At 44.7% G+C, this 15,656-nt stretch overlaps 1 protein-coding gene and 1 long non-coding RNA gene across 2 annotated transcripts; one reads left to right on the top strand and one right to left on the bottom strand.

Annotated features, from left to right (window-relative positions):
• Positions 1-1,568: 1,568 nt before the first annotated feature.
• USP27X (ubiquitin specific peptidase 27 X-linked) lies at positions 1,569-4,811 on the bottom strand. Its single transcript, XM_010964119.3, has one exon. The coding sequence runs from the start codon at positions 3,779-3,781 to the stop codon at positions 2,465-2,467; it is 1,317 nt and encodes a 438-aa protein (XP_010962421.1). The 5' UTR covers positions 3,782-4,811; the 3' UTR covers positions 1,569-2,464.
• Positions 4,812-4,902: 91 nt separating this feature from the next.
• On the top strand, positions 4,903-14,965 carry LOC141576276 (uncharacterized). The gene is made up of 2 exons (XR_012504589.1): positions 4,903-9,221; positions 11,690-14,965. It is a non-coding gene; the product is annotated as an uncharacterized LOC141576276 (long non-coding RNA).
• The last annotated feature ends 691 nt before the right edge of the window (positions 14,966-15,656 follow it).

Below are 15,656 nucleotides of genomic sequence, written 5' to 3'. Positions count from 1 at the left end.
AAACTGGAGTACAAATGGTAGATTAGATAATAGCGTTGCATCAATGTTAAATTTACTGAAGCTGTTAACCCTGCTGTGATATAGGGACTATGCCTCTTTAGGAAGCGTACCGTGAAGTACTTAGGCATGAAGGGCCATGATGTAATTGACCCTTGCTTGGTGCGCGCACGCCCACACACACACACATGAGGGAGGGCATCCATGCAAACGATAAAGCAAAATAGCGTGAGCAGTTAGCAATAGGTAAATCTGAGAAAGAGTATATAGATGTTCTTTATACTATTTGTATTTTTGAAACTTTCCTGTAAGTTAGAGATTATTCCCAAAGAAAAACGTTTTCAAAATGTAAGACAGTGTCTGTGCAAACGGGCAGGATCTGGTGTCGCATGCCTGACTGAATGCTTCCCATGGCAGAGACGAGGAAGAAGGACACGGCTGTCTTCCCAGGCAGGGCTCCCACACATCGCAAAGGGGAGTCAGATACCTGCACGAAGGTGCCAAGTGGCATCCGAGGCCACTCATCTCTTCCTCTCCCACCTCCTACAAGATTTCAAAAACCACCCTTTTTCCATTTTCTCCTGAGGATTATGAGTCCTGAGTGGTGATGAAAATTTGGTTGTGAAAGGAAGGTGTATTGGTTCATTCATCCACCAGAACATGTTTTGAATACGTGCCAGGAACGGTGCTAGGGGTCCAGAACACAGCCCAGGGTTCGAGAGGAGACTCCACCTCCGCCCCAAAACTGCCTCTGAGCTAGTTGGGGATGTATCCACAACTGAATAAGTAAATATCTATTTCCAAAGGAGTTGACCATGAAGTAGACTTGCGGAGCCCTGGGGGAACCCAGCCTTTTACCAGAGCCAGTGGATCCAAGCCCCATGGGTCTGAAACATTCAGTCCCACCCTGCCCCCACCAGGATTTTCTAGATAATGGGTACCTTTCTAACTGATGCTGAGGAGAAAAAGAGGACCCACCAGCCCTTAACCCATCCTGGGCACATCCCATCTGTCTTGGCTTAGCCCTCTGCAGGCTGCTCTTTCCCATGTGAGGCCAATGTGCCACTCCATCACTATCCCCAGGCTGATGGACCAGTGAGCTTTGGAATAGTCTTTCTTGTGATCTATGCCTGCAGGTGAACGGAGCAGCTATGCTCATAATGCTTTTGGAGGGCAAAGACCACTGATACCCTTCACGTGGAAGCCAGGCAGCCTACGGGCCCCGAGTCCCACCCCTGGGGTGCTGAGTCATGATAACAACACGTCTTCCAAATGGACAGAATAATGACTCTGGGGGCCAGTTGTGGTTCCCCCCTCCCCCATCCCGGGTGTGGCACCGATGCCTTGTACACAGAGACAATAGTGGAGTCCACTGCCTTGGGGCCCCAAGTCGACACTACTGGAGAGGGAATTATAAGAGTGGGTGTGGGTGTGTGTGTCTGTGTGATTGCATGTGACACGCATGTCCTTTCTGTCCATGGGTCTCGGGTAGGACTGACCCTCACCTCTGATGCATTCTGGTCTTGGTCCAAAGAAGTTTCAGATGCAACAAACGTTTACTGAGCCCCTACAAAGTTCCAAGCCTTTTACTTTATACTTTGACACATTTTATATCATTTAATCTTTAACAATAACCCTTTAAGGTAGGAATTATCTGCATTGTACAGATGAGAAAACAATCGCAAAGAGGTTCGTTGATTTGCTCAAGTATATCATACAGCTTTTTTTTGTTTTGTTTTGTTTTAAACACTCACACACTATACTCTTAATTGAGGCCTGTCTGTGTTGGTTGCTTATCTTACAGTGTTTCTTGTCTTCTCTACCTTTGGAGCATCTGCTCCCCTTATACAAGCCCCCTTCTTTCTTGTTTCATGAGCCCACGTGGGCTCTTCTTTGTTTAATACTGCATTTAATAGCACAAAAAATCACGAATACAAAGAAACTGGCAAAGGTGTTTGTCAATGAGATATCCCTGCCTCCTCCACTTTTCCACTTTCATACCCATACATGTAATGGGCTGCACTTGTAGAAACTGTTCTTTCCCCCCACAAACATATAACTGTTATGTGATTGGTCAGTTGAAGCTGAAACACCCATGGAGAGAGATGTTTTATGGTTACAAGGGCACACACCCCCCCCACACCACCCCCCTCCCACCCCACACTTTCCCCACACAATCTTTTGGAGGAATATAGGAATATGTACCAGTGTCAAGATTTCCCTGCTCCTGCCTTCCCCGCCCAGAGCATTCCTGCCATTTAATTTTCCTTTAAGTGACGGCTTAGACTAGAGCCTCTTCTCCCGCCCCTTCTATTTCTCTTGCAATCAGGACCTTTTTAGACACTGGGAACTGTTCATTTCTTACTCTGTCAGGCCCACGGGCCATGCAAGTAGGTCCTTTAGATCTCGATGCCAGTTGTGGTAAGGGTGCTGTCATCTTCCACTACAGGTAGGTCTGTGTGTCGCTTCAGTAGGCTTGCGTATTCATTTCTTTCACTTTTTCTGACTCGTGTTCCAGGACCTGTTTGTGATAGAACAGTAAATACCCTTCACTGTCCAGGACGTCCTTAATACTGGCCTTGGTGATGACAGCATCATCACACTTGAACCACTGGTCCTTGTGGTGCCGGATGAAGCTGGTGTAATGGCCACTCTCCAAAGTTCCCTGGTGATTAACCACAGCAAACAAGGAATACTTATTCTCGTCGTTTCCACTATTGGTTGGCAGCTGCAACTGTCCATTCATCCTGCTCTCCTTACTCGAGGCCATGAACGGTGTCATATCCAGCTCCAGAGGAAAGGATATGTATGTAGTGATCTTACGCCTCTGTTTGGCTGAGTGTTCGAACCGTTTGAAATGAAAACAGGCAACGACCGGTAATTTATTCATCGTGAGCTGTTTGGTCGATTCCTGGTAGCTTTGGCAACTACCACACTTGATTTTGGCACTGCTTCCTAAGTGCTCTGGCCTTGTAAACCTTCGCAAGCAGTCCGTGAGGGTAGTGATTCCTGGGATGTGGCTTTCCCCATTCACGCTGCTCTCCCTCCCGGGGCTCATTGGCCAGAAGGAGGTGCAAGAGCCAGGCAAGTCCAAGCTGATGTCCCAACAAGGGTCTATAGTGGTGGAGACCCCATGGCAGGCTTGACAGGTGACATCCGACTGCAGGCCACCTGTGAAGATTTGGTCTATGATGCAGTTACAGTGGTTGGGATTGTTAGCCGCCTTCCCGGCGTCATCCCCTTTGCAGTGCCGGTGCAGGACATCTAACGCTGCGATGAGGAACTCGTGGGCATCCTGCTGCCGGTACCCTGCTAAATGCCGGGCGTGGATCCACACCAGGTGCAGTAACTTATACGGCACGTGAGGAGACGGGTTTCCAGAATACAACTCCCGAAAGAGCGACGACATCTCACACACCAGACACAACTCGGGACTTGGCATTTCACATCTGTGCCTGTCGGAGAGGAAGAAATCTCTCAGGATGGGAGTGTGGGTCAGGGCCTGGACGATGCAGTTCATAAAGCACGTGTTGCCAAGATTGATCAGTCCTCTTAAACCGATGGTGAAGCTGGAGGTAATTCTTCTTCTCCTCGGGTTGTGTCCCAGCAGTTCTAACTCAGGTTTGGTGGTCTCCCAGGTTGGGTATTTCTCCCCGAGGCCGGGCACTGAACACTGCTGGTGAGACACCTCGGTCGAGGTGGAAGCTTGTAATTTCAAAGCCTCCCCTTGCTCTTCTTTGGCGATTTGCTCAATGTCTTTGTCATATACATAGTCCTTACACATAAAGCAGTAAATACCTCCGTAATAAAGGTCTACGGCTAAGTTGTGTTGTTTCGTCTCGGCGTGATCGTGAATGTGTTTCTCTGTGAAGCAGCCAAAGAAGACACAGGAAAGGCAAGAGTGGAGTCTGTTCAAATGGGTGCCGCACACATGGCAGATGCACGACTTTGCCTTGCTTTTCCTGGTCTCTGGGGTTCCACACCACACGAAGCACTGGTAGATCACCCGCAGTTCCTGCCTCCAGTTCTCTCCCACCTTGAAGCTGTTCACGTGGGAACAGCCTGGTGGACCCACCGCGAAATCCACATCCAGGCATCCGCCCCCAGGGCCGCGCCGGGGCCGGGGCCGGGGCGGGGGCCGTGGCCTAGGCTGCGGCGGGGTACGGAGCCGGGTCTGCGGCCGCGGCCGGGGTCGGCGGCGGGGGGCACGGCTGCGCCGCGGAGAGGGATCGGGGGGCCGCGGGGGGTCGGAGGGAAGGGTGGGGAGAGGAACCTCGTCGCTGCCGCCGCCGCCGCTCCTCGCCGGGTTCTCATCCTCCGGCTCCTGCTTCGGCTCCCCCTTCGGCTCCTGCTCCGCCTCCCGTGCCGGCTCGGGTTCGGGTTCGGGCTCCAGCTTGAGCTCAACCCGGCGGCCGGGACCCTCCGCCGTCTCCACGTTCCCGGCGGCGTCCACCTTCTCTGCCGTCTCCACCTCCCCGGTAGCGTCCACCTTCCCCGCCGCCTCCACCTTCCCGGCTGCCTCTACCTTCCCCTCCACCTTCGCCTCCGCCTCCACCTTCCTCTCCGCCTTCTCCGCCGTCTCCGCCGTCTCCGCCTCCTCTGCCTCCTCCGCCTCCACTGGCGACGGCTCCTCCCCCTGCTCGCCGGGCTCGGGCGGCCACTGGGCGTGGCGGCGCGGGGGCCACGCAGACCTGGGGTGTCCCCCGCCCGGCCTGAGGGAGCGCGGCAGCGCTGGCCGCTGGACCCAAAAGGGACTTTCACTGAAGGAGGCGGCGGCGGAAGCAGGCGACGCCCCCGGGAATCCTCCCGCCGTAGCCCCCTAGCGGAGGCCGCTCTGCCGCCAGGCCCGGTTTCCTTTAATTCAGTATTTCCCAAACTTGCTGGTTCACGAGAATCACGTGGGGAGCATGCAAAAATTACAGATTCCTCGGCGCCACCCGCAGCCCCACTGAATCAGAATCTCGAAGGGACGTGCTCCGGAACCTGTATCTTTAACTAGGGCCCGAGAGGATTCCTATGATCAGGCAAGTTTGGGAAACACAGCTCTAATTCATTGAGGCTGGCGGGAAGGGGGGCGGGGACCGCGCAGTCTCTTTAAGGCGCTTCCAGTTCTCGGCTCCAATCGCTGCTCTGACCCCCTTCATCGTCTCCTCCCCTCTCCCCGTCCTTCCCTTCGTCCATGCAGCGTCCCCCACCACTGCGGGGGCCAGGGACGGAGGGGTGGCCAAGTCCAGAAACGTCCCTGGGGCTGAGAGATGTCCCCCCGGGGGCCGGGTCCTGAGGGGCGCCGGCAGAAGCTGTGATAGGCCATCACCTCGGAGGCTGAGCCTGCCCCCAGCCCTGTCCCGGGCTCCCCGCCCACCCCAGGTCCTGCCCCGCCCCTTAGGGGTGAAGCCCCAGCTCCTCTCGGGGGGGGGGGGAGGCCTGCACCCCAGATCCAGGGGGGCAGAGCTCCCAAGGCCACTGGGCCCGAAGACACATGTCCCATGCCCATCTTATCGGTGCTCTGCAGAGTCTGTGCCTGCTCCTCGTCCCCTCCTCACCTCCTCCTCGGGCTCCCAAGGCCACGGGTGGTTGAGGGTTTGGCAGCCGGCCTTCTGGCCCAGGGGACGCTGAGCCGCCCCGGGGGCGGCGGGAGGGACAAGGCACAACGAGGCCATGCCTACTGCCGGCACCTCCCCTAGGGCGAGAGAGGGGCCTGAACCACGGGACGCTGTCCCAAGGCCCTCAAGCCCTAGCAGAGTCCCGGGCCAGGCAGCAGGTGGGAGGGGCCGGGGAAGCAGAAGCAGCTCCCATCCGTGCAGCTGCCAGTGGGGGGAGTGGGCGGCCAGGGGTCTGAGGGGCGCTCCTGCGCTGAGAGCCGCTGGCAGTGGGCAGCAGCACCAAGGCGCCCACGAAGACTGAGCCCAGAACACGGGGCTTGGGGCTTGGGGCTTGGGCGGCTGGGGGATGTCGGGAAGCGGCCGTAGGTGCTGGTCCCAGGCAGTGCAGCCCAGGGCAGGCATCACGATGGGGCTCAGAAGCAGCAGAGAGCCAGTGCTCAAGGATCAGGGAGAGCGTGTTCCACGAGGAGTCTGGTCCCTGAGTCCCGGTGATGGCTGGCCTTGGCCCAGTACACAGGGCCCTGCCTGTGGGAGTGTGCTGCCTGATTATATTGTGATGGAGTTCTCCTTGGTTAGCACAGGACATCACCCCTCCGCCTGGCCACTTCTTCTGGGGAAGGGGGGGGTGCCTAGGCCTCCTGGGGTGAGCAGCAGGAGTTGGTTGTCGAGAATTGGGAGCTCTTAAGGAGGCTAACATGCTAGTTCCCATACACCTGAGGTCCCCAGAGCTGCCCTGGTGCCTACTGTTCCTTCCTTGAAGCACCCCAGCATCTTTCCAATAAATGCCTGCCCTTTGTGACCTGTAACCAGAGGAACTGCAACTAGGGCACCGGCTGAAGGAGTCCTGCTCCTGCGAGGGGTGGGGAGGCAGGGGGAGCACAGGAGGTACTCTCATTACGCCTCCAAGGAGTAACAGACATCAAAGAGACCTAAGGATCTCAGTATACCTGGGACTATCTACCACTGAAGACTAACCATGGCAAACTGACTGCCTTACTGATCAACTTCCTGCCAAAGCCCCCACATCCAGCATGTAATGGAAGTGAAGGGGAGGGGTCTGCCATCATTCACTCCACAAATGTCTGTTCAGCCACCAACCTAGAGCCAGGCGTTATACCAGGAGCTGTGGACCCAGCTCTGAACCAAACAGACTCACCCCAGAACCAGAATCAGGGCTGGCTTCCACAAAAGGCAGACTGAGGAAGTGTCTAGGTCACTAGCAGAGAAGATACACCAAAAACAAAAGAATCCAAAAAAAATCAGAAGCAATATGACATTTGATTTTTTAAAAGCAGTCCTTATGGGAAAAGTCTGAATTTTATTGTACTTTCTTACATTCCTTTCCTGATTGCATGTTGCTTTTGCTCTGAATCACCTGCTGAGGGTTGGGGTTGGCGGTGGGGTTGTCAGCATAATCATTTTGATGCTTCGTGCTTGTATGGGTCTGGATTCAGTCCTGGGCGAATGGCACTGCCTCTGTCTCACAAAGACCTGACTGAGGGTTAGCTGAGGGAGCTGACCTAAGGAGAGACCCCCTCCTCATTGCAGCCGCGGGGCAGGGGGTTGAATACAACTCTGACCACAAGATGGCAAAATTGTCAGTGACGCTCCCTCCGATATTTGTTTTGTATGTTTATGTAAAACTATTGGTTTATATCAAAATGCTCTCTAAAAATATTTTCTTTGACGTTGTGCTCCTTCACACGTCTTGAGGTTCATATCTAAAATTTTGCATCCAAAATGTCAGGCTGCAAAGAAAGTGATTTCTGACAAATATTAACAGTCACGAACAAAACGTCACGGTTTTACGTGAAAGCAGTGAAACCTAAATATGTTAGTGATTTGAGAGCAGCCACCGTCATCTGTTTTAAAAATTCATAACCGAGCTCTTCTTTGATAGTGGGAAGTTGTACATTTTCCCTTTTCTGCTTGAGTTCTCAATTCCATTTTATTCTTCTAACAGAATTTTATCCCAATAATATACATTTTTGCACTTGAAATGATTTTATTGATTATCGGATTGTATTTCCCTGCAGCAAAAAAGGTACATATTTTGCTATTAAAATGCTTTTAAAACATTCCTGTGATCCTAAAGCTCTAAGTGTTGTTTAAGATTTTTACTCTTGCTTGAGTTATCATGACAATTAGTATTGGAATACAAGGGATCAAAAAATTGTGAACATATTATAAATTTTGATGGGTAATTATTAAACACAAAAACAAAAATGTACTAGAGATAGATAAGTCTTTTTTACAAAAGGTTAGAGGGTGTATCCATAGATAAATATTGCTTGTTTTTAGAATGAGACAGGATTCAGCATCAATTCTCTTCCTACTTTTTTGAGGAAACATTAGCACACAGAAACCTCATTTATAAAAATAAGTAAATGGGAATGGACATTTTGTTTTAGCAATGCCACTCAAGTATTTGAATTCTTTTGGAGATATATGGGGGTGATTATACAATGATTTATCTTCAAAATTATTTCTCATATTGATCAGCTGACAGTTTCATTGGGTTCTCCTTCAATTTTACTGGAAGCCATCTGAGTTGCAAAAGGATTTGATACGGATTCATTCGTTAGAGCAATTTGTTCCTTCACCATTGACAGCAGTGTTTGGAGCAGTGTACCTCCCTGGTACACTGAGGATTTTACACCACGGGGCAGTGCACCCAGGTAACATTCAGGATGGTTCAAAGATATGCATTTCTTTTATCAAGTGCAAAAAGGATTTTTGTGAAAAGGGTGTTGGGAAAAGAGAAACAGCTTGATTCCTCCACTGCTAGTGTGTTCTCTGGCAGATCAATTTTAGGAAATATGAAAATGAAATTTGAGGATGTTGAAATTGATCCCCTGAAAACTCTAAGTGCTAATTTACCCCCGTGGAAAGTCTTACTACACCCACAGAGTAATGCACACTCCACATTTAAGGTTACTGGTTTATATTTATTATTGTAAAGATAATATGTACAATATTTGTAGGTTTTTAAAATTTTTTTTGTTGAAGGGGTAGATAATTAGGTTTATTTATTTATTTTTAGAGGAGGTACTGGGGATTGAACCCCAGACCTTAGCATGCTTAGCATGCACTCTACCACTTGAACTATACCCTCCCTCCTAAATTTGTAGTTTTAAAAAAAGGTATAAAAGACGGCATAACATGAAAAGTTAAAGCCCTTTTCTCCTCTGCCAGTCACACCCAGTTCTATTCCCCTGAAATAACTACTTTCAACAGTTTCTAATGCATCCTTTGAGAAATTTTCTCTGCAAATACAAGCATGTTCTAATACACTTATCCTTTTATGAAATATAAATGAGATGGTAATAAACATATGTATCAACAACTTAGCACTATATACTGGACATCAGGCAGTGCTCTCCAAGTTGACCTACACAACCAATGCAGTGCCAATAAAAATTTCAAAGAGTTTTTTGGAGAAGACTTTTACAAAATTAATAAGGAAGAATAAAAGGCATTTCCCCCCTTCCTCATTTCTCCTTCTTCCTCCTAGAAACGAAGATTTAATGGCTATAGCTGAGTAGCCACCTTGCAACCAAAAAACCGATTATTTCTGGCCCTGTTCTTACATGACAAAGAAAAAATACCAACTCTTAAGAGGTATATCTCTTTATGCTTCAACATCTCTGAAATGTTTGAATGACAGCTTGTGATGATATTTACCAGCATTTTCCCCTCTTTCTTGGTACATAAAATAATGGCGTGTCCTAGAATCAATCAATATAACACTGGAAATATCATCCTATTTAAGTCTTTGTTATTTGGATCCTGTTATGTGTAGCTGAATACAATTGCTAAGTGACAGCAGGCTTTCAATTTCACTCCTGGTGAAGTCCCAAGTCCTTATCTTGGCCTTTAAAGCCCTGCAGAATCTGGCCTCAGTCTTTTAGACTTCACTTCCTATCAACTCAGCCTTGCCTCAAACAAACTAGATTTACTGCTCTTCCTTGACTAAGCTAAGCTGGCTTCTGCTTCCAAGCCTATGCCCTGATTGTTCCCTCTGCTTGGGAAGTGCTTCTCCTTGAAATCCTCATAGCTTTCTCCCTCACTTCTTTTTTTAAAAATTATTTTTATTGAAGTACTGTCAGTTACAATGTGTCAATTTCTGGTGTACAGCACAATGTCCCAGTCATGCATATACACACATATATTCGTTTTCATATTTCTCCCTCACTTCTTCTGATCACTGCTTAAATATCATCTTATCTCAGCATCCTTCCTTGACCTCTATATATAATGATTCTCCATCCTTGCTTTATTTTTCTTCAAACACTATTATCACATGTTGTATTAAATATTACACACACAAACAATTACTATCATGTAAACACCCTGAGAGTACAATGTTCACTATTCTATTCCCAATGCCTCTTTGGCACTTTATATATATTTAAATATTTGTGAAATCAACAAATTCATGCTTTTCATCACAAGTGAAGTCAACCATATTTTCATGTTTATTGATTATTTTCTATTACCTTTTTTGTGAATGACGTGTTCACATCCTTTGCCTATTTTTCTTTTGGCTTCTTATTAACCATAGTAATAAGTCAAACTTAAATGGCACCTGAAGTATATCGAGAGTCATTCTATTAAATTACTTAACCGTCACCACAATATTAAGAAGTAGGTGTTGTTATAATCCCCGTTTTACAGATGAGGAAACTGAGGCATAGAGAGATTGAGTGAAACCCAAGGTCACACAGCTAATAAGTGATGGACCTGAGATTCAAACCCAGCAGTCGGAGTCTAGAGTTTGGACTCCTAACTCCTAAGGCACTATTAGCCCTGCATCTGTCATATTCTAGTGTCTATTTTCTCATTTATCTTTTGACGATTATACTTTATTTCATTTTTTTCACCATATGCTGCTTAAGATTATTATGTAGTCAAGATTCGCAAACTTTTCTTTATGGATTCTGGATTTTCGTAGGGTTTTTGTTGTTGTCTTGTTTTGTTTTTCTGATTATAAAAATGTAGAGCAAGTGTAAAGGTCCAGAGGCAAAAAAAAATGGAAAATGTGGCCAGAATGACTTGAATTTGGTGACCAAGAAGAAGGAGAGTGGTACAAGATGAGGGTGAGGATAGCGTTATAGGCAGGGACCAGATCCCTGGAGCCTTACAGACCATTGTATAGGATTTGAATATTATCCCAATTATGATGGGAATCATTTAGGGGGAGGTTAGCAAGGGAATGACATAATTGATGATTTATATACAATAATTATAATCAAATAATAGTAAAAGAACTAACATTTATTGATTGCTTATGACACACCAGGCACTATTTTCTAAGTACTTTAATAAGTTGTTTAAACCTCATAACACCTTGATGAGATGGGTCCCAATATTATTTTTCACTATACAAATGAAACCAAGGCACAAAAGCATTAATACACTGAATCTGCTTATGCTTACTCTCTGCTTCTATACCTGCTCCCATTCAGAATATACCTACTATTGACAATGAGATATCTGACACCTACTTGGTCCAGGCCTCTGATGTCCCACTAGTGATCTGCAAGTCTTCACTAGGAAATGAAAGGCAAGTCCACTCAGCACTAAGGCCCTTAGGTCTGAGAGCTGGTCAGATGGGCTCTTTGCATCCCATTTGGACCATGCCAAGCAGCCCTAAGCTCAAGAATAGCCAGCCTCCTGGCCCATTCATGATGACCAAGGTAGCCAGTTCAGCAGCCATGCTTCTTTTATTTGGCTGGGGGGTGGTAAACAAAGTTTATTCTAGGAAGAGCAACTCATTGAGAGATAAAACCATTTTAAAATATACGTATATGTACTGTTCATTGTTTCTAAGAACGGATTAGAGCTTTAGCTTTTTAAACTTACATATTTATCAAAGGAATAAAACCAACCACAAAATAAGAACCAACAGAATGCAGTAATCTAATGATAAAAGACAGTCAAATGTGCTTACACATATTCAAGAAATTAATCATCTAAGTTATAAATAATAAGTAGTTCATTTGTGTCCTTGTGTCCTTTTTTTTTTTTTTTTAGATTCCACATATAAGTGATATCATGTGGTATTTTTCTTTCTCTTTCTGGTTTAGAATGACGATCTCCAGGTCCATCCATGTTACTGCAAATGGCATTAGTTTATTCTTTTTGTGGCTGAGTAGTATTCCATTGTGTATATATATATGTGTGTGTGTATACCACAACTTCTTTATCAAGTCATCTGTTGATCAGCAGCCCTACTTCTCACTGCAGCAGGACGAGGGCTTGCACCCTGCATTCCCGGAGTCATACTAGCAACCAGGGAACTGACTGATGGGCTCATCAGGATCCACCATGGGCTTCCAGAAGATGCAAGCCTTACAGAAAGAAGCAGTAGGCCCAGGGGTGTGGAAGGGGGCAGCTAATTAAGGTCAAGTCCTCCTTCAAGCACACATCTAGCTCTGGGTAGCCTGCATCCATGTAATTCCAATGGCCCAGGCCCTTTTCTGGCTGAAAGAAATGAAAGGCTCACAGAGAGAGCAAAGTCAGGCTTGTGAGGGATGGCAGCAAAGATGTAGGTTATACTGCATCATATCCTAACCAGCCATTTTCCTGGCTTTCACCACATATTGGTTGCAGTAGTGTGTTTCTTAGCATCCTTCAGTCTTCAGCAATTCTGTTTATACCTCTGTAGACGGCTGCCCCATTTGACCTATACTTTTGATTCCTTACAACATCTGTCCAACCACCTATCTTCCCTCTGCCTTTTAGGAAAACACTGGAATCCCCAAATCTGTGTCCAGTGCTGGAGGCTGGCCCTGTGCAGTATAGCATGGCCCTGGGCCTGAGCTGAGACAGAGATACAATGAAGGACATATTTTCCCATTCTACTCACCAAAGTGTGGAATCTGACTTGTGCTTGTCCTAAATGTCTCTTTCAAGTCTGAAGAGGGGGAAGGATCAATCTTGGGATATTGTACCAAAACTGGTAGTTAAAAATCTTACTCATGCTTTCTACTCTTCTTCAGAATCTGATTCTTGTTTTTATTTTTTTAATTCTTATTTTATTTTATTCACTTTTATTGGAATATATTTGACATACCACATGGTGTAAATTTAAGGCGTACAACATGTTGATTTGATACATTTATATATGGTAATATGACTGCCATTGTAAAGAGAGTTAGCACCTCTATCATATTACATAATTATCACTTCTTTCTTGTGATTGGAATAATTAAGATCTAGTCTCTTAGCAAGTTTGATGATTATAATACAATATTGTTGTCTATATTCACTACACTGTGCACTATTAGGTCTCCAAGATTTACTTATCTCCTAGTTGCAAGAAAATGTTATTCCTTGTAAAAACCACAGAAAGAAATACAGACAAAATTACATAACCTCAATAGAGGGAAATTTAGCAATGTCTAAAAAGATTACATGTGCCCTCGCTATTTGACTCAGTAGTCCCACTTCTAGGAATCTAACCCAAAGATACACCAGCAAAAGTATGAAATGACGTATGCACAAGGCCATTCACTGCAACACTATGCTTAATAGCAAAAGAATGGGAAAAAAACAAAAGTCTACCACTAGTGGACCAGTTGAATAAATTATAGTGGAGCCATAATATGGAAAGCTGGGGAAATTTTTTTAATAAAATAAAATGGAATAATACAGAATGAGATAGATTTCTATGTAATGGTTAGGAATAATGTTTGGAATATATTATTCCCATTCACTGAAAAGACATAGCAGCAATGACAGCCTACTAGCAATGAGTATATCTAATGCCTAGACTGTGGTCTCTAAATATCATATCCTACCAAAAGGAGCCAATCTTCTTTGAAGAAATAATTGCTTATAGGTGTATAACAGGAAATGTACAAAACGATCCTAGGGCTTTTTTTTTTTTTTAACCGAAAAGCAAGGGAGACATCAAAGCCTAATGTAGTCATGTCAAAAGAATACAGGGTCCAAGATGAAGGGGAGTTCTCATATGCCTGTATTGGGACAATTAGAGCATAAAAAATCTGCAATTAATCAAGCATCAAATGTATAAAATACGAGTTCATAATGACATTAAAAAACATTGGTCATCCCTGTATGATGCTAGGGTACCAAATTATTGTTGCAAAAATTAACAAAGATAAAAATCAAGAACTTATCACACCTTTCCCATATGAACTGTAATTCAGGGCATCCAAATAGTTAATGATATTCTTCTTTATGCAACAATTCCAGATAGCAAATGCAGAAGGAATGGTAGAATGATATATCACTATTTATAATCCCTAATGAAATAATAAATCTAAGCTATGGTTTCTCAACCTCAGCACTGTTGACATTTGAGGCCAGATGATTCTTTATTTTGGGACTGTCTATGCATTGTAGGATTTTTACCAGCATCTCTGGCCCCTACTAATTTGATGCCATTAGTCCCCCCTCTCCCAAGTTGTGACAATCAAAAATGTCTTCAGACATTGTTAACTGTCCCCTGAGGGATAAAATCATCCCTGGCTGAGAACCACTAATCTAGAGCAATGATCATGAATGGATTAAAAAAATTAGATAAATAATGATGGGGAACTTCACAATGGAGGGATCAGGTTGATACCACCTGAACCCACTGATCAAATTCAGCATCACTAAGAGTGGGACAGCTAGATATTATGTCTCCTGAGGTGATGCGGTAGGAATCATACAGCACCAACAATGACATATTGATGTAAAAAATAAAAACTAAACCTAAATCTAATCAAACATCTAGCTCTAATTCCCAGTTGATGGTAAATAAACGAAACAGAAGAACAAGTTCAGTGTTACCACGGAGAAGCAATCAGCCAAATCCAAAACGTGGAATTTTTTATAAGAAAAATGACTTGTTTTTTTAAAATGAAAAATGGCATTTAAAAGAGGATGAGGAAAACAATAAATGTTTAAATACATTTAAAGTAAACCATTACTGTATGATTCCACTCTATGACATTCTGGAAAAGGAAAAACTATGGCGACAATAAAAATATCAGTAGTTGTCAGGGAGAGCTAGGAATGAATAGGCTGAGTACAAATGATTTTAAGGCATTGAAACTATTCTGTATGATACTGTAATGATGGATACATATCATTATAAATGTATCCAAATCCAAAGTGTGTATAACACCAAGAATGAACCTGAATGTAAACTATGGACTCTGGGTGATTATGATGTGTCAATGCTAAGTTTATCAGTTGTAACAAATGTATCACTCTGGTGGAGGATGTTAATAATGGAGGAGGTTATGCATGTATGCGGGCAGCAGGTATATGGAAATTTTCTGTACCTTTCACTCAGATTTGCTGTAAACCTAAAACTGCTCTAAATATTAAAGTCTTTTTTTTTTACATTTTTATTGAGTTATAGTCATTTTACAATGTTGTGTCAATTTCCAGTGTAGAGCACAATTTTGCAGTTATACATGAACATACATATATTCATTGTCACATTTTTTTCACTGTGAGGTACCATAAGATCTTGTATATATTTCCCCTGTGCTATACAGTATAATCTTGTTTATCTATTCTACATATGCCTGTCAGTATCTACAAATTTCAAACTCCCAGTCTGTCCCTTCCTACCACCCTCCTCCTTGGCAACCACAAGTTTGTATTCTATGTCTATGAGTCTGTTTCTGTTTTGTATTTATGTTCTTTTTTTTTTTTTTAGATTCCACATATTAGTGATCTCATATGGTATTTTTCTTTCTCTTTCTGGCTTGCTTCACTTAGAATGACATTCTCTAGGGACATCCATGTTGCTGCAAATGGCATTATGCTGTCGTTTTTATGGCTGAATAGTATTCCACTGTATAAATAAACCACAACTTCTTTATCCAGTCTTCTGTCGATGGACATTTAGGCTGTTTCCATGTTTTGGCTATTGTAAATAGTGCTGCTATGAACATTGGGGTGCAGGTGTCATAAAGTCTATTTTTTAAGTAAAAAAAAAGAGGGTGAGGAAAAGAAAGATGGGAAGCTAACAGATTCTTTTCTAGCTTTACTGAGGTATAATTTATAAACAAAATTGTATATATTTAA

The sequence above is a fragment of the Camelus bactrianus genome, chromosome X (genome assembly GCF_048773025.1).
Source record: "Camelus bactrianus isolate YW-2024 breed Bactrian camel chromosome X, ASM4877302v1, whole genome shotgun sequence".
Lineage (NCBI taxonomy): Eukaryota > Metazoa > Chordata > Mammalia > Artiodactyla > Camelidae > Camelus > Camelus bactrianus.
The sequence above is the reverse complement of the archived record's forward strand: the minus strand, read 5'-3'. Positions and strand labels throughout refer to the sequence as shown.